This window comes from Thalassophryne amazonica, chromosome 6 (genome assembly GCF_902500255.1).
Source record: "Thalassophryne amazonica chromosome 6, fThaAma1.1, whole genome shotgun sequence".
NCBI lineage: Eukaryota > Metazoa > Chordata > Actinopteri > Batrachoidiformes > Batrachoididae > Thalassophryne > Thalassophryne amazonica.
This window is the reverse complement of record NC_047108.1, coordinates 38,349,088-38,367,771: the sequence shown is the minus strand read 5'-3', so window position 1 is coordinate 38,367,771 and position 18,684 is coordinate 38,349,088. Positions and strand designations below refer to the sequence as shown.

At 41.6% G+C, this 18,684-nt stretch overlaps 1 protein-coding gene across 1 annotated transcript in view; it reads left to right on the top strand.

Annotated features, from left to right (window-relative positions):
- Nucleotides 1-18,684, top strand: part of kansl2 (KAT8 regulatory NSL complex subunit 2) — a 70,273-nt gene that overhangs the window by 26,566 nt on the left and 25,023 nt on the right. Inside the window, exons 3-6 of the mRNA XM_034172007.1 lie at nucleotides 5,326-5,498; nucleotides 9,570-9,684; nucleotides 11,847-12,010; nucleotides 13,203-13,366. Coding sequence (XP_034027898.1) covers nucleotides 5,326-5,498; nucleotides 9,570-9,684; nucleotides 11,847-12,010; nucleotides 13,203-13,366 — 616 coding nt within the window. The remainder of the gene's footprint in view (nucleotides 1-5,325; nucleotides 5,499-9,569; nucleotides 9,685-11,846; nucleotides 12,011-13,202; nucleotides 13,367-18,684) is intronic.

Below are 18,684 nucleotides of genomic sequence, written 5' to 3'. Positions count from 1 at the left end.
GAGAGGCCAATATGGGTGAGATATGCTCTCTCCTTCTAGTCCCCGCTAGTACTCTAGCTGCAGCATTTTGAATTAACTGAAGGCTTTTCAGGGAACTTTTAGGACAACCTGATAATAATGAATTACAGTAGTCCAGCCTAGAGGAAATAAATGCATGAATTAGTTTTTCAGCATCACTCTGAGACAAGACCTTTCTAATTTTAGAGATATTGCGTAAATGCAAAAAAGCAGTCCTACATATTTGTTTAATATGTGCTTTGAATGACATATCCTGATCAAAAATGACTCCAAGATTTCTCACAGTATTACTTGAGGTCAGGGTAATGCCATCCAGAGTAAGGATCTGGTTAGACACCATGTTTCTAAGATTTGTGGGGCCAAGTACAATAACTTCAGTTTTATCTGGGTTTAAAAGCAAGAAATTAGAGGTCATCCATGTCTTTATGTCTGTAAGACAATCCTGCAGTTTAGCTAATTGGTGTGTGTCCTCTGGCTTCATGGATAGATAAAGCTGGGTATCATCTGCGTAACAGTGAAAATTTAAGCAATGCCGTCTAATAATACTGCCTAAGGGAAGCATGTATAAAGTGAATAAAATTGGTCCTAGCACAGAACCTTGTGGAACTCCATAATTAACCTTAGTCTGTGAAGAAGATTCCCCATTTACATGAACAAATTGTAATCTATTAGATAAATATGATTCAAACCACTGCAGCGCAGTGCCTTTAATACCTATGGCATGCTCTAATCTCTGTAATAAAATTTATGGTCAACAGTATCAAAAGCAGCACTGAGGTCTAACAGAACAACACAGAGATGAGTCCACTGTCTGAGGCCATAAGAAGATCATTTGTAACCTTCACTAATGCTGTTTCTGTACTATGATGAATTCTAAAACCTGACTGAAACTCTTCAAATAGACCATTCCTCTGCAGATGATCAGTTAGCTGTTTTACAACTACCCTTTCAAGAATTTTTGAGAGAAAAGGAAGGTTGGAGATTGGCCTATAATTATACTCAACAAAAATATAAACGCAACACTTTTGGTTTTGCTCCCATTTTGTATGAGATGAACTCAAAGATCTAAAACTTTTTCCACATACACAATATCACCATTTCCCTCAATATTATTCACAAAGCAGTCTAAATCTGTGATAGTGAGCACTTCTCCTTTGCTGAGATAATCCATCCCACCTCACGGTGTGCCATACCAAGATGCTGATTAGACACCATGATTAGTGCACAGGTGTGCCTTAGACTGTCCATAATAAAGGCCACTCTGAAAGGTGCAGTTTTGTTTATTGGGGGGGATACCAGTCAGTATCTGGTGTGACCACCATTTGCCTCATGCAGTGCAACACATCTCCTTCGCATCATCCGTGAAGAGAACACCTCTCCAACGTGCCAAACGCCAGCGAATGTGAGCATTTGTCCACTCAAGTCGGTTACGATGACGAACTGGAGTCAGGTCGAGACCCCGATGAGGACGACTAGCATGCAGATGAGCTTCCCTGAGACGGTTTCTGACAGTTTGTGCAGAAATTCTTTGGTTATGCAAACCGATTGTTTCAGCAGCTGTCCGAATGGCTGGTCTCAGATGATCTTGGAGGTGAACATGCTGGATGTGGAGGTCCTGGGCTGGTGTGGTTACACGTGGTATGCGGTTGTGAGGCTGGTTGGATGTACTGCCAAATTCTCTGAAACGACTTTGGAGACGGCTTATGGTAGAGACATGAACATTCAATACACGAGCAACAGCTCTGGTTGACATTCCTGCTGTCAGCATGCCAATTGCACGCTCCCTCAAATCTTGCGACATCTGTGGCATTGTGCTGTGTGATAAAACTGCACCTTTCAGAGTGGCCTTTTATTATGGGCAGTCTAAGGCACACCTGTGCACTAATCAAGGTGTCTAATCAGCATCTTGGTATGGCACACCTGTGAGGTGGGATGGATTATCTCAGCAAAGGAGAAGTGCTCACTATCACAGATTTAGACTGGTTTGTGAACAATATTTGAGAGAAATGGTGATATTGTGTATGTGGAAAAAGTTTTAGATCTTTGAGTTCATCTCATACAAAATGTGAGCAAAACCAAAAGTGTTGCGTTTATATTTTTGTTGAGTGTAGCTAAGATAGCTGGGTCAAGTGATGGCTTTTTAAGTAATGGTTTAAATTACTGCCACCTTAAAAGCCTGTGGTACCATAGCCAACTAATAAAGATAGATTGATCATATTTAAGATCAAAGCATTAAATAATGGTAGGGCTTCCTTGCGCCGCTGGTAGGAATGGGGTCTAATCGACATGTTGATGGTTTGGATGAAAGTAACTAATGAAAATAACTCAGACAGAACAAATCTGAGAGAAAGAGTCTAACCAAATACCGCATCACTGAAAGCAGCCAAAGATAAGATACGTCTTTGGGGATGGGTTGAGTAAATTTTTTTCTGTAATAGTTAAAATTTTATTAGCAAGAAAGTCATGAAGTCATTACTAGTTAAAGGAATCCTCGGCTCAATAGAGCTCTGACTCTTTGTCAGCCTGGCTACAGTGCTGAAAAGAAACCTGGTGTTGTTCTTATTTTCTTCAATTAGTGATGGAGTAGTAAGATGTCCTAGCTTTACGGAGGGCTTTTTATAGAGCAACAGACTCTTTTTCCAGGCTAAGTGAAGATCTTCTAAATTAGTGAGACGCCATTTTCCTCTCCAACCTACGGGTTATCTGCTTTAAGCTGCGAGTTTGTGAGTTATACCACAGAGTCAGGCACTCTGATTTAAAGCTCTCTTTTTAATAGGAGCTACAAGCATCCAAAGTTGTCTTCAATGAGGATGTAAAACTATTGATGAGATACTCTATCTCACTTACAGAGTTTAGGTAGCTACTCTGCACTGTGTTGGTATATGGCATTAGAGAACATAAAGAAGGCATCATATCCTTAAACCTAGTTACAGCGCTTTCTGAAAGACGTCTAGTGTAATGAAACTTATTCCCCACTGCTGGGTAGTCCCTCAGAGGTAAAATGTAAATGTTATTAAGAATGATCAGACAGAAGGGAGTTTTCAGGGAATACTGTTAGTCTTCAATTTCCATACCATAAGTTAGAACAAGTCTAAGATATGATTAAAGTGGTGGGTGGACTCATTTACATTTTGAGCAAAGCCAGTTGAGTCCTAATATAGATTAAATGCTGTGTTGAGGGCTGTCATTCTCAGCACTCTGTGTGGATGTTAAAATCGCCCACTATAATTATCTATCTGAGCTAAGCACTAAGTCAGACAAAAGGTCTGAAAATCACAGAGAAACTCACAGTAATGACCAGGTGGACGATAGATAATAACAAATAAAACTGGTTTTTGGGACTTCCAATTGGATGGACAAGACTAAGAGTCAAGCTTTCAAATATTAAAGCTCTGTCTGGGGTTTTGATTAACTTAATAAGCTGGAATGGAAGATTGCTGCTAATCCTCCACCTCTGCCCAGTGCTATGAGCATTCTGGCAGTTAGTGTGACTCGGGGTTGTTGACTCATTTAAACTAACATATTCATCCTGCTGTAACCAGGTTTCTGTAAGGCAGAATAAATCAATATGTTGATCAATTATTATATCATTTACTAACAGGGACTTAGAAGAGAGAGACCTAATGTTTAATAGACCACCATTTAACTGTTTTAGTCTGTGGTGCAGTTGAAGGTGCTATATTATTTTTTCTTTTTGAATTTTTATGCTTAAATAGATTTTTGCTGGTTATTGGTGGTCTGGGAGCAGGCACCGTCTCTACGGGGATGGGGTAATGAGGGGATGGCAGGGGGAGAGAAGCTGCAGAGAGGTGTGCAAGACTACAACTCTGCTTCCTGGTCCCAACCCTGGATAGTCACGGTTTGGAGGATTTAAGAAAATTGGCCATATTTCTAGAAATGAGAGCTGCTCCATCCAAAGTGGGATGGATGCCGTCTCTTCTAACAAGACCAGGTTTTCCCCAGAAGCTTTGCCAATTATCTATGAAGCCCACCTCATTTTTTTGGGGTAGTTGGGTAGTTAGTTATGGGTAGTTGTTGGTGCTCTTCTTTTTTCTGGGCGAGAAGATTCTTATAAACAGACACGCAGAACACAGTGCGCGTGCTGTCCCTTCGCGGTGTCGCAACCGGCTGCTTGATGAGGCCGCGGAACACAATGCACTGTAAAAAGCAAAAAAAAAAACAAAAAAAAAGCATGCAAATTGGACTTAAAAAATCCGCGAAACAGCGAGGGCCGCGAAAGGTGAAACCGCGTTATAGTGAGGGACCACTGTATTTATTTTAGGAGCAAAATGCGAATGAAAGGGTTTAAATACATTCTCGCACACGTGCACCCGTTTTATTTTTTTTCCTCGCACAATCAAATTTTAGGCGCACTGTACAGCCCTGATTTGATAGCAATGCAAGCCGAAACGAAGGGCGCCTTTGCATAGTGCGCATAAAGTGCGCATGAAGTAGGTAAGTAAGTGTGTAAAACATGTAAAATCGTATGTGCCTGGTACACCTGTTGCTAGTGTGCGCTGTGCGAGCCCATCGAACCCTCTCACGGCAGGTGTCAGCCAAATTATACCTGGCACGCACGAACATCTAACACCGCTCGTTTGGCACTTAGAAAATGTGTAGCCTTTCACACTATTAACACAACAACAGTCAGCAGACAATCATTGTTGTGCTGGCAGTGAAATTTGTCTAAGTGTCCCACGAGTGTAGCTTTGGTCTGTGCGCTCAACTGACAGGAGGTGTGGCCGCAGACAGAAGTGGCTGTGGATTTGGACATTCCAGCTGGGCAACATGTACTGTATTTGGACAGATATGGACTAACAACTGCCCACTGTGACACATGTTTGTCTGCTTGGTGTCATCACGTGGACATAAATAAAAACATATTGGTGTGGTTACGGGCTGCAGTGAGTGAGCGTGTGCACGCTCCAGTCCATTGACAGGCTGCCCCCAGGTTGAAAAGGACCGTCAGATCATAACACGCAGTGAGCGATCTGACTGTCACGTCACCCACGTGAGCTCTGTTCCACATGATGAGGTGTCAGTCCTGCTGCGCGCCGGCAGGACGCGCCAGCGGTGTGGTTACACATCGGGCAGCTGCTGGCACTGTGTTGACGCGTGCACGAACTGTCGCACTGGCATCATGCACACCTGCCCATCAGCTCAATGTTTCGTGTTGCGCTCATACGAGCTGCTCTGATGGGAATTACCCTGAGTTGTACAAAAGCATGGCAGCGCCGCAGCGCTATAACACTTGAGGGAAATTCCACTCTTTAATGTCCCTTCCTCAATGTCTCTTTCTGGATTCAGGGTGACTTTCTGTGCAGAGCATGCTCATAGGAATGCCATGACCCTCCGAGCTCACATGAGAAAGACGTCTTCTGGTCCATCTCCAGAGACGCTGCTGTCCCAGCTTAGCGGATACAACCGTGCAGAGACACATAGCCATGATGGAGGCCGCTCTGAAGCTAATCGTATTCTTGGTAAGTGGTTTTCGTTAGAATGCAGGCATGTGAGAACTGTGCATTTTTGAATTTCTGCCAAAGTATTTTGTGGTGTGAATCAGTCTGTTTTGAAGGCACACATTAGATGTATGCTTATACAGTACTACCATAAATGGGCGCAAATTGCTGTAAAACTGCCAAACTAAAAAACAAACAAACAAATGTTTGCTTTGTAGTGGCGCTGAACCCCGCCCAAACAAAATGAGTCAAAATCTGCAGAAAGACAACTGAAAGGGACACCACTGGCGATTTGGATGGCAGGAACATTGACAGAAAAACATGCATCAGGTACCGTGGGATTACTCCCAGTTTAAAGGACATGCTGTGTTGCCTAGCAACACAGCATCAAAGTATTCGTGATTATAAGCCTATCCGTGCATATGCTGTAATAATTAATGGTTGCTGATATTTTTTATTCGCGAATTATTTGTGACTGAGAAACCAAAATTTTTGAACCACTGAATCAATATGAAGCAGTTGTGTTGCAATGGTTCAGTGTTTTGAAGCGTTTGATACAGTTACATATGGTGACATCTGCTGGCCAATCTTTAACATAGCAAGATGTCATGGGCCAATCTTTAACATAGCAAGATGTCGTGAAACAATAATGGCACTGCAACCCCTGGCAAAAATTATAGAATCACCGGCCTCGGAGGATGTTCATTCAGTTGTTTAATTTTGTAGAAAAAAGCAGATCACAGACATGACACAAAACTAAAGTCATTTCAAATGGCAACTTTCTGGCTTTAAGAAACACTATAAGAAATCAGGAAAAAAAAATTGTGGGAGTCAGTAACGGTTACTTTTTTAGACCAAGCAGAGGGAAAAAAATATGGAATCACTCAATTCTAAGGAAAAAATTATGGAATCATGAAAAACAAAAGAACGCTTGCAGTCTCTGAGGCATGGACTTAATGGACAGTACTCTTCATCAATCTGGCTCCAACTTTCTCTGATTGCTGTTACCAGATCAGCTTTGCAGGTTGGAGCCTTGTCATGGACCATTTTCTTCAACTTCCACCAAAGATTTTCAATTGGATTAAGATCCGGACTATTTGCAGGCCATGACATTGACCCTATGTGTCTTTTTGCAAGGAATGTTTTCACAGTTTTTGCTCTATGGCAAGATGCATTATCATCTTGAAAAATGATTTCATCATCCCCAAACATCCTTTCAATTGATTTGATAAGAAAGTGTCCAAAATATCAACGTAAACTTGTGCATTTATTGATGATGTAATGACAGCCATCTCCCCAGTGCCTTTACCTGACATGCAGCCCCATATCATCAATGACTGTGGAAATTTACATGTTCTCTTCAGGCAGTCATCTTTATAAATCTCATTGGAACGGCAAAAACACGTTCCAGCATCATCACCTTGCCCAATGCAGATTCGAGAGTCATCACTGAATATGACTTTCATCCAGTCATCCACAGTCCACGATTGCTTTTCCTTAGCCCATTGTAACCTTGTTTTTTCTGTTTAGGTGTTAATGATGGCTTTCCTTTAGCTTTTCTGTATGTAAATCCCATTTCCTTTAGGCGGTTTCTTACAGTTCGGTCACAGACGTTGACTCCAGTTTCCTCCCATTCGTTCATTTGTTTTGTTGTGCATTTTTGATTTTTGAGACCCTTTGATGTCTTTCTTGGTCTACCAGTATGTTTGCCTTTAACAACCTTCCCATGTTTTTTGTATTTGGTCCAGAGTTTAGACACAGCTGACTGTGAACAACCAACATCTTTTGCAACATTGTGTGATGATTCACCCTCTTTTAAAAGTTTGATAATCCTGTCCTTTGTTTCAATTGATATCTCTCGTGTTGGAGCCATGATTCATGTCAGTCCACTTGGTGCAACAGCTCTCCAAGGTGTGATCACTCCTTTTTAGATGGCAGACTAACGAGCAGATCTGATTCGATGCAGGTGTTAGTTTTGAGGATGAAAATTTACAGGGTGATTCCATAATTTATTCCTCAGAATTGAGTGAGTCCATATTTTTTTCCCTCTGCTTGGTCTAAAAAAGTAACCGTTACTGACTGCCACAATTTTTTTTTTCTTGATTTCTTATAGTGTTTCTTAAAGCCAGAAAGTTGCCATTTGAAATGACTTTAGTTTTGTGTCATGTCTGTGATCTGCTTTTTTTCTACAAAATTAAACAACTGAATGAACATCCTCAGAGGCCGGTGATTCCATAATTTTTGCCAGGAGTTGTATGTACATCTTGAAATTTTTTACTATATTTTCATTTAGACATTAATAATATACTTGTGTTATAATGTGATTGTGCTATTATAAAATACTGTATGTAGGGCTGTCACGATTAGGAATTTCTGGAAACGATTAATTGTCAGACAAATAATTGCGATTGACGAATATATTGTCTCTTTTTTTTTTTCCTTTCTTCCCTTCTTTATATTCTACTATCATAGTACAAGGCTACACAACTCTGTAAGAACGTTTGGCTTCTGTGAGTGGAGAAACTGGGAATAGTGCAACATTTTTATTTTTATCTTCTTCTGATTTGTGGTGAAATTGAAATTTCACCACAAATCTGAAATTGTTTCTCCTCATCAGTCACGTTTTGTGCTTAAACACTACATTAAGCTCAAGATTGAACAAATTTGGAAAACAGCTGTTAAAGTTCAGAGTTATCACCTGCTTTTTGTGATCTGTGCGTCTGAACATCACCACAGCTTCTCCACGTCAGGGTTTTTTTTTTTTGTTTTGTTTTTTTTGCTCAGTTCATTCATATATTCTCATTTTTTAAATATGTTTTTAAAGATATTTGACCATTTATTTCATCTCATGATCTCATAAATTCAGTATACAACGCGCACATGGTGTGAACAGGACGGTAACGGCAGAATCACACCAGGAGAGAAAGTTCAGAGAGAAGTAAAGGCAGTTCCACGTTTTGGTTTTGTTTTTTTTAACATGTTCACTCTGGTTAAAATCCCCTCTCTGCTCCACGCTCAGTGTCTCATGTACACTGATGGTTCTCAGCAGACTAACGTGTTGTGCCTCCATTCAGGAATCTTCCTCACCCCCTCCCTTTCAGTCTGCAGCCTGTTGACTCTGCGCGCACACACACACACACAAACACACACAGAGACATACACACCCACAGCTCCTTCGGTAAACTCCACATTTTAAACAGCTTTGAAGAAGATGGCCACTGTTTTAATCGGCCGTCTTATCCAAACGGCAGGACGGATCACTCCTCACCCTCCATGTTATTGTCCTGCCTTAAGACGAGAGCGTAACAGAGTGAGCGAGACTGCAGCACAGTGACGTCAGATTCTGAGTCGTTTTATACTTTGTGGATAAAATAAATAATTCATGGTAATCGCGAATATGAAAAATAACCGCAAATATGAAAAATAATCGCGATTGGTGAATATTGTAATAATTGTGACTGCCCTAACTGTATGTAATAGAGATATAAATTGAGAAATGCTTGTACAGTTAGACTTATGACAATAGTTGTACAAAATGATGGGGATTTGCGCACTTCAGAGGTTTTATTTAAACACAAGATCATTTCAGTAGTGTTATGTTTGAGTCTGTTCCTTTTCTTTACTACCTCTCCAGTTTTAGAGGAGCTCTTCTCACACAGCACAGAAGTTGCTAACTTATGAAGATAGGGTGTTTTTTTTTTTCCTTCCAATGTTGGATAAACAGCTGCCTCTATCCTCCCTATCTCTCCTTGCAACTTCACTGCAGAAAATGGTTCTGGGGAGCATTTACTTGCTAAAACCTTTCTGCTTCGCCCCAGGAACCCCCCATCACCAGCGCCCTCTTGACCCCTGCCCATTTTAAGCATTTTTCTGTTTTTGCCTCTCACATGCCTGTAGTGGAAAATAGTTTCATTTGTGAATAGATCTTGTGTGGTTGATCAACCAGTAACTGAATGTTCTTTTCTCTGCCGTTGAGGTTTGGCAGTTCTGGCAGAAATCAATTAATCTGGCTGTCCCCTTGTAGTTTACTGTGTCATTGCATATTGTTATTGTTTTGTTTTTATGTGTGTTTAATTTAAACCCTGTGTGCAGATGAGGACAGTTTGAGTGAGGAGGAGCAAGGTCCCTTGGTACTAGACCAGACATGGAGAGGAGATCCTGACAGTGAACCTGACAGCATTGATAGTGATAACGAAGATCCACTAAAGTAAGCTTCTTATCAGAGCCTCTTTCTGCCACACATTTTACAAAATGAAACTTTCACGCAAACAATGTTTATCACTGCTGCCTCACAGCCACGATGTCCTTTGTTCAGTTTGAGCTGGGGCTTTTCTTTGTAAAGTTTGGTTATTCTCTTGTGTATGTGGGAAGTTTAGGTGGTCATTGTGCCGTGAGTAAATTTCACATTTGCATTAGGCAATTGTGCGCATGCTTGCTCTGTGTGAGCATTTTTTATTTTCATTTTTTGCTCAAAGTGTATATAAGGACAAGAAGATGCACCATCCTGCATCAGGCCTCGTCCACATGGATACAGCACTTTCCCAGTATGATCTTCTTTGTCATTTTCAAATAGTGTTCCGTAAACACGGCACAGTATCAAGATTTATTTCCATCCACACAAAAATTCTGTGACCCAAAACATTGTAGTACATAAGCCAGGCCTGTATGTGGCACTGCAACACTTCCCCACAAACGGAGAACATGCATGTCAGAGCTAATCATTGTAGCAGCAGAAGCTTAAATTACAATAATAATAATAATTATTATTATATGGTTATGACGCTACGTGCACTCTGATTGGCTGATTACTGGTCCGATATTTTCTCATATCGGACCAGTTACCATGACAGTCGGTCTACAACGCGAATTTTCGTTACAAACCAGGAAGGAAAAAAACACAATTAGAAAAACCAAGTCAGACATGAACGTACTGCATAAATATTTAACCCCTTAATGCCCATCGTCGCATATATGCTACAATCTCTGACTCAAATATACAACTTACCAAATTGACCTGTATGCCTGTTGTCGCAAATTTGCAACATACCTTCATTATTATTATAACATAACATAAAGTCATTACCAGAATACCCAATATTACTATCTAGTTTTTGTGCAAAAGTGAAATTAATAATCTCAACATTATTTACCATCTACTTAAAGGCAAAAACACACACAAAACATTTTTTTATATACAGCTATATAAATTCGGGCGTTAAGGGGTTAAGCAGCATTGGAAAAAAACAGATTGAAAGCTTACCAGCTAACGACTTTGACCATCTGTTAAACTAGTGGAGGTGAAGTAAGCAAACGGGTTTGACTGTGAGCCCAAAACCGTCAGCAGCTTTCATATTCGGGTGGCACTGTAGGTTTGTGTCTTTAGGTATTTAATAGCCATATAATAAACAAATTATTAACCTTGCTTGCACAGTCTGTACAGGGAAATATCAGGCTGAGGTGTTTAGTGTGGGCTGAGCGTTAGTAAGGTCTGTGCAAAAAAACACAGATGTCTGATATTTCCCTGTACAGACCAAGCAAGCGAGGTTAATAATCCTTTCATATATTTATTTAGGATAAATACAGAGGTACAGTATAACATCTACAATTCCAATATTTCTTTTCAGTGAAGTCCTTATGTGACCATTCATTCATTTCCGACTTACGGTATATTGTTTCAAATATTAAAACCATTCACACACACAGTAAATAAAAATTGTTAATGTTACCTCTTGTGTTGTTTGAACCAAATTCATCATCACAGCCGAAAACCTAGCCACATAAGACACTCTTGTTTTGGAGAGCGACATCTGGAAATACATTAATTCCTTATGATGGAAATTGTGATTAAACCCAACATTTTTAAAGAAGCCTATCTGTGTTGGTCTGCTCTGGGTGCATTTCTAAGCCTGAACCAGAGGAAGCCAGCGCTTTGTCCCACCACCAATAAGAAAAAAAAAAAAAACTCATTTTAAAAGTTGAAATTCCTTTCTGCAAATATTTTATTGCTGTCACAGGGCTCTATTTATTCACAGTTAGGGTTTTTGTTGTTTACAGTCTTGTAGCACTGCAGTAGAGTCCATAAACTAACCTACATACCAAAAAAGGGTAGATGTATTTATTTAGTGTGGGGGGTGGTGAGATGCGTACTAAAGTGCATACTGACTGTTCTGCTTTGGAAACAGTATGTGAATAAATAACTTTTCAAAAATGATCCAGTGGACCTTAAATAAGATTGTTTTTGCTGAGGTGTTGTGGGTAATTTGCTGTTGCATCTGTTTATTGCCTGGTTTGTTCAAGAACAAATGTACATATTGTAGTGAAAGTGTAGTCTAATTGGTTTTTAATTTTATTCTCAATGTGTAATCACAGACATGCAGGTGTATATACAGCAGAGGAGGTGACACTCATCACACGAGAGAAACTCATCAGGCTGCAGTCTCTCTACATTGACCAGTTCAAACGCCTGCAACACCTCCTGAAGGAGAAAAAGCGAAGATACCTACACAACCGCAAAGTGGAGCATGAAACTCTTGGTAAAGATAACTGCTTGTGGACTATAGACAAAACTTTTTTCACCACTTTAGAAACTGCAGTGTTATGACTTGGCATGACTTTTGTACATCTACATTCATGTTTAACCTGTTGCGTAAGTAGAACATAATCCAGAAAATTTTTGTTTTTGCTGCCAACACATTTTAGTTTATTAAAAAAACCAAAACACATTTTCTACATCATCCGAGATTGTGGCTCACCATGTCAGCAATTTTGGTAGTTTTACGTGTCTGTTAGGTTGACACTCAGATGAGTGTGAGGTGTTTCACGCTCTGTGAGGCACTGTAGAAGGAAAGTCATGACACAAACCAGATTCAGTAATAAACAACATGAACCATAATGTCGTGGCTCATGGGCTGAATTCAGCCTGGTACCTACAGTTTGAGAACCCTGTTTTAAACAGTCAAGCTTCTCAGTCAGAAGGTGAGATTCTCAATTTATCATTCACTTTATGCCCCTATCTGCACCTGTGGTTATAACCTTTGGGTATATGAATTTTGGGTAATGACCGAAAAGATTGAATTTGCGGGTACAAGCAGCAAAAATGAGATTTCTCCATCGGGTATCTGGGCTTACACTCCGGGACATGGTGAGAAGCTGAACTATCCTGGAGGGACTCTGAATAGAGCTGCTGCTTCTTTGAATCAGAAGGAGCCAACTGAGGTGGTTCCAACATCTGGTGAGGAGGCGGCCTCCTGGTCATCTCCCTAGAGAGGTCTGCGAAGCATGTCCAACTGGGAGGAGGCCCTGGGGAAGACCCAGGTCATGCTGAAGGGATTATATTTCCCACCTGGCCTGGGAATACCTCAGGATCCCTCAGGAAGAGTTATAGTAAGTGCCCGAGGATAGATAAGTGTGGGATGAGCTGCTTGGTGTACTGCTGCCGTGACCTGGACCCAGATAAGTAGCAGAAAATGAATGAATAAATGAAGCTTCTCTGCCAGTGATCTCACACCCATTTGTATGGATCAACAGCATTTTCTCGGTTCTCACTGGTGTGTGTGTGTGTGTGTGTGTGTGTGTGTGTGTGTGTGTGTGTGTGTGGTGTGTGTGTGTGTGTGTGTGTGTGTGTGTGTGTGTGGTGTGTGTGTGTGTGTGTGTGTGTGTGTGTGTGTGTGTGTGTGTGGTGTGTGTGTGTGTGTGTGTGTGTGTGTGTGTGTGTGTTGATCGAAGGGAGCAGTCTGTTGACTGGGCCTGAAGGACTGTCCATGAAGGAGAGGGAAAACCTGAAGAAGCTGAAAGCTCTGCGTCGTTATCGCCGTCGGTACGGTGTGGAGGCTCTGCTTCACCGACAGCTCAGGGAGCGGAGGCAGGCTGTGACAGAAGGAACTCCTCAGGTGTGGCCTCAATGTGTCCTTAAAAAAGTACTGAAGCAAAATTTACTTGCTCATTTAAATACACTTCTTCATTACTGTCTGTGAAAAACACCCAGCACCACGTTATTTATGCTGAATGTGCCTTAGTTTGATGAAAATGATCACCACCTTCAGTGACATGATTTTTGTGAGTGGGTGGGTGGGGGTGGGGTGGCCATGGCTAGTTCAAACAGCAGTGGTAGTGTCAAGCCTGATTTATACTTCTATAACTCCATAACTCTGTGACCACGCAATCACGTCAACGTGGGCATTAGGGTGCATCAAATTTGAATATTTCCAAATATCAATTTGGCTGGAATTGCATTTTGTTCCAGTTAACATAAAAATTACTTTTGCAAAGTTTTGAGGAATTCCATTGAGATTTAGGGGTGCTACCTAACACATGAACTTCTGTGAAATTTCGAAAAATGTGCAATTTTTAGTCTAATTGCCAAAAGGTTGACCTGGATTGTTGAGTACAGTGAACTTTTATACAGTAGCATGTTCCATAGGGTTATCACAGTAAAAGTTGTTTGTTTGCCCTTTGGGCAACTTCGGCATTTCTCAGAATTCAACTTTCAAGATTCTCCATTCATTTGTCTTATAGACAAAATGAATGGAATGTGACGTGTGTCCGACATGGATGTCGGACACACACATAAAGTTTAATTTACTTTCTTGTTAAACACAAGGGCCGATACTGACACACTGAAAAGAACAAACCCTCTCTAGTGGTTAACTCACTGGCAAATAACAAGACCTAATGGTAAGAGCTGACACCAACTAAACTTCAAACTTAACTGCTCAGTCTGTGCCAGAGTCCAGTCCACTGACATCACCAGGGAGAAAGAGAGAGTAAATGGAACCTGAACTCTGAACCTAGCCAGTGTGTGTCCCCCCAGATACGTCTCCCCACCTGCCACCCCAGAGTAACAGTCCTGTTCAGGGATTAGCTTGCGGCAAAGTTTTGGCTGTTGGCTGCATTCATGTTCAACTGCCTGCAGCACATTCTGCAGGTGCTGCTCCTTCCTGGCCACTGTGATGAAGTTGGACGTGAGTTTGACACCATGCTTGGCACAGTCATTGACCACTTTCATTGCACATACATCCTCACTTTTTTTGAACGCAGCATTGATCGCCCATTACTTCACATTGAGAGACATAAATTCTGGATCAATGTGCATCTGGTGCATCCAAAACCAGCAATCCTTATTGGCGAGGTCAACCAAGCTGGTGGTTGGCAAGAGGGTGGGGAACTTTGGCTTGCCAAAGCCAGTGCCAAAGCCCTGCTCAGGGATGTGCATGGGGAGATCAGTGGGCTTGTGCTCCAAGATCGCACTGGCAAGTGCACACTTGTCATCCTTGGGCACCTTGCTGCTGAAGAGAGCCAGGGGTAGTATCTCACCTGTCAGGTACCAGCGATGCCTCTCCAGTGCCTTGATCACTGATGTTGTAATGCCCTCATCTACAGCCTTGTATGCTTGCAGGTGGTGGTTAGAGTGTCAGGTCATTCCAGGTAGCATCTGCAGCTTTCTCGCAGGTCTACCACCACTTTGCATATATGTGTATAATGAAAATGGCAAATGCCAGAATCTTCGGCACCTGCTGCCGTGTGGTGATTGTGCCCTGGGGAAGCAATGCGATGTGCTACTACATCATAGTCAGCTTGATAGTATAGAGCAGCTTGGCAATCCATCTTGCATGGTGGAGCACTCCCAGTTGTTGGAAGGTCACTGCAGTTTGCTCTGCTCTTCACCATCTGCATCCAGAACCACAAGACACAGCTGCACGAACTCAGAGTAGTCACCTCGCTTGTGGTCAGTCACTTCTTTTGCGCACCTGACAAGTTCAGCACGGAACTTGCCCAGGAGTGGTTGCTCGGTGTTGCCAGGAATGTAGCGGGACCATTGGCTGCTGGATTCTTGTGGTAACAGATTCCATTTCTCTCTAAGTCGTGTGAACAAGGGAAGCGCTGGCGAGCGTGATGACTCCACCTTCAGGTCTGTGAAAACCTGGTTCGGGAGGATCTAAGAAATGTGGTGTCGACACCCAGACCAAAGCAGTGATCAACCCAGTGAGAGCTGTATGGCTATACAGGCTGTGAGATGGCCGGTGTTTGACACAGTGGTGTCAAATGTCATCTTGACAACCTGGTCTGCGCAGCACCAGTCCTGCAGCAACTTGCATGTCAACCATTCAGTGATCACCCACATGCCTCCTTGGTCTGCTTCTTATACGCCGGGACACCAAGAAGCTTCAGCCACTCTCCAACCACCACTGTAAGATGCTCCTCCTCATTGCTGAGCATCGGTGTTAACTTGCTGTCCCAGTGTAGGGTGCACAATGGAGGTGGTGTCCAGTATCACCCCTTGTGTTTAACAATAAAGACAAACTTTATATGTGTGTCCGACATCCATCACTGCTGCACAAAACTCAGGGTAAGGCCTTGTGAACATGACCTCCCATTGACCTCCATTCATTTTGTCCTATAGACAAAATGAATGGAGAATCTTGAAAGTTGAATTCTGAAAAATGACCAAACAAACAACTTTTACTTTTATAACCCTATGGAGCATGTTACTGTATAAAATTTTGCTGTATTCAACATTTCCAGGTCAACCTTTTGGCAATTAGACTAAAAATTGCACATTTTTCACAATTTCACAAAAGTCCGTGTGTTCGGTGGCACCCATAAATCTCAATGGAATTCCTCAAAACTTTGCAAAAGTCATTTTTATGTTAACTGGAAGAAATTGCAATGCCAGCCAAATTGATATTTTGAAATTAAAATTTCCCATTCAAATTTGATGCACCCTAGTGGGCGTGGCCCTTTCGAAGTTCATGTTGGAGTGTGTCGTAATGAAACTTACTGCCAGAGTAATAGGAGAGGGCACAACGTGATGAACAAGACATTTCTTCCAGGTCCTCTATCTGCAGTTGTGTTGTTAGTGTGGAGCTCATTATTATTATTAGGGCTGCAAGTACTTAACATGTTTTCATGACCAAAAAATCTGCAATTTACTCTTTCCAATTACTCTTTGAAGTGCTGAAAAAAGCAGACGTTCAGTTGAGTTTTGACAACCAGTTAACCACCTTATCTCAAATTTAGCACATCTGAACCACTTCAGAAACTGATACCTGGTTGTAATCTACAGTTAAGAGGTTTAAAATTACAAACATGGCATCAAACATTATGTTTTTCCAAAAAAAAGCAACAAAAAGTCAGCATGTGGGTCAAAGGTCAGAATGAAGCAGCAACATGAACAAAAACCTGATCCAATTCATTTAGTCCTTTAAAATGACTTCAAATCTGGCCATTCTTGGTGTTGAACAAAATAGCCACATTAAAAAGCAAGTTGTTTGTTCTCATTTAGACCCATTCAAAGCAATATAAGGAACAAAAACAAGATTGTGTCTGCTGTAAACCAGCTTAAAACACCCTTCAAGCTGATTAGAAGTACAGTGAGGAAAATAAGCATTTGAATACCCTGCGATTTTGCAAGTTCTACCACTTACAAATCATGGAGGGGTCTGAAATTTTCATCTTAGGTGCATGTCCACTGTGAGAGACATAATCCAAAAAAAAAAAAAAAAAAATCCGGAAATCATAATGTATGATTTTTTTTATTTTTTTTTATAATTTATTTGCATGTAACTGCTGCATTTCAAAATCTGCCAATCAGCAAAAATTCTGGCCCTCAAAGACCTGTTAGTCCGCTTCTAATAAGTCCACCTCCACTCCACTTATTCTTCCAAATTAGAAGCACCTATTTGAGGTCGTGAGCTGCATAAAGACAGCTGTCCACCCCACACAGTCAGTAAGACTCCAACTACTAACATGGCTAAGACCAAAGAGCTGTCCAAAGACACCAGAGACAAAATTGTAGACCTCCACAAGGCTGGAAAGGGCTACGGGGCAATTGCCAAGCAGCTTGGTGAAAAAAGATCAACTGTTGGAGCAATTATTAGAAAATGGAAGAAGCTAAACATGACTGTCAATCTCCCTTGGACTGGGGCTCCATGCAAGATCCCACCTCGTGGTGTATCAGTGATCCTAAGAAAGGTGAGGAATCAGCCCAGAACTGCATGGGAGGAGCTGGCCAATGACCTGAACAGAGCTGGCACCACTGTTTCCAAGGTTACGTCATGGGTTAAAATCATGCATGGTACGGAAGGTTCCCCTGCTTCAATCAGCATGGAAGCATGATGCTTTGGGGTTTTTTCTGCACATGGGACAGGACGACTGCACTGTATTAAGAAGAGGATGACCGGGGCCATGTTTTGCGAGATTTTGGGGAACCTCCTTCCCTCAGTTAGAGCATTGAAGATGGGTCATGGATGGGTCTTCCAACATGACAATGACCCGAAGCACACAGCCACGATAACCAAAGAGTGGTTCCGTAAGAAGCATATCAAGGTTCTGGAGTGGCCTAGCCAGTCTCCAGACCTAAACCCAATAGAAAATCTTTGGAGGGAGCTCAAACTCAGTGTTTCTCAGCGACAGCCCAGTAACCTGGCTGATCTAGAGAAGATCTGTGTGGAGGAATGGACCAAAATCCCCTGCTGCAGTGTGTGCAAATCTGGTAAAAAAGTACAGGAAACGTTTGACCTCTGTAATTGCAAACAAAGGCTACTGTACCAAATATTAACATTGATTTTGACAGGCGTTGAAATACTTATTTGCAGCAGTAACATACAAATAAATTATTTAAAAAAAATCATACATTGTGATTTCTGGATTTTTTCTTTTAGATTATGTCTCTCACAGTGGATATGCACCTAAGATGAAAATTTCAGACCCCTCCATGATTTGTAAGTGGGAAAACTTGCAAAATCACAGGGTGTTCAAATACTTATTTTCCTCACTATAGTTTAAACCAGTTTATTACCGTTGGTGTCATTTTAAGACCCAGTGAAATGAATGAACCTTAAAAAAATCATGTCTGTCCGTCCGTCTACAATTTCTCGGATAGTCACACGACTGAAAAGCCAACGAAAGCCGTCTAAATCTTCCGAATGGTGGAAGAGCTGGACATTTCACAACATGTCCTGTGAGGCTTCAACACGAAGGCACTTTTGCTGCGCCATCAGCTTCGTGCCGATGAATTTTGCTGCAACTCTTTTCATGGCAAAATCTTTTGTCACAGTGGAATGTGCCGAAAAGGTGCTGATGTCAACCTCTTCCGCAATTTCTCAGATAGTCACACGACGGTCCCACATCATCACAGCGTTCACTTTGGAAATGACCTGGTCATTTCAGCATGCTGATGGCCGCCCGGAACGCGGCTCGCTCTCCACCG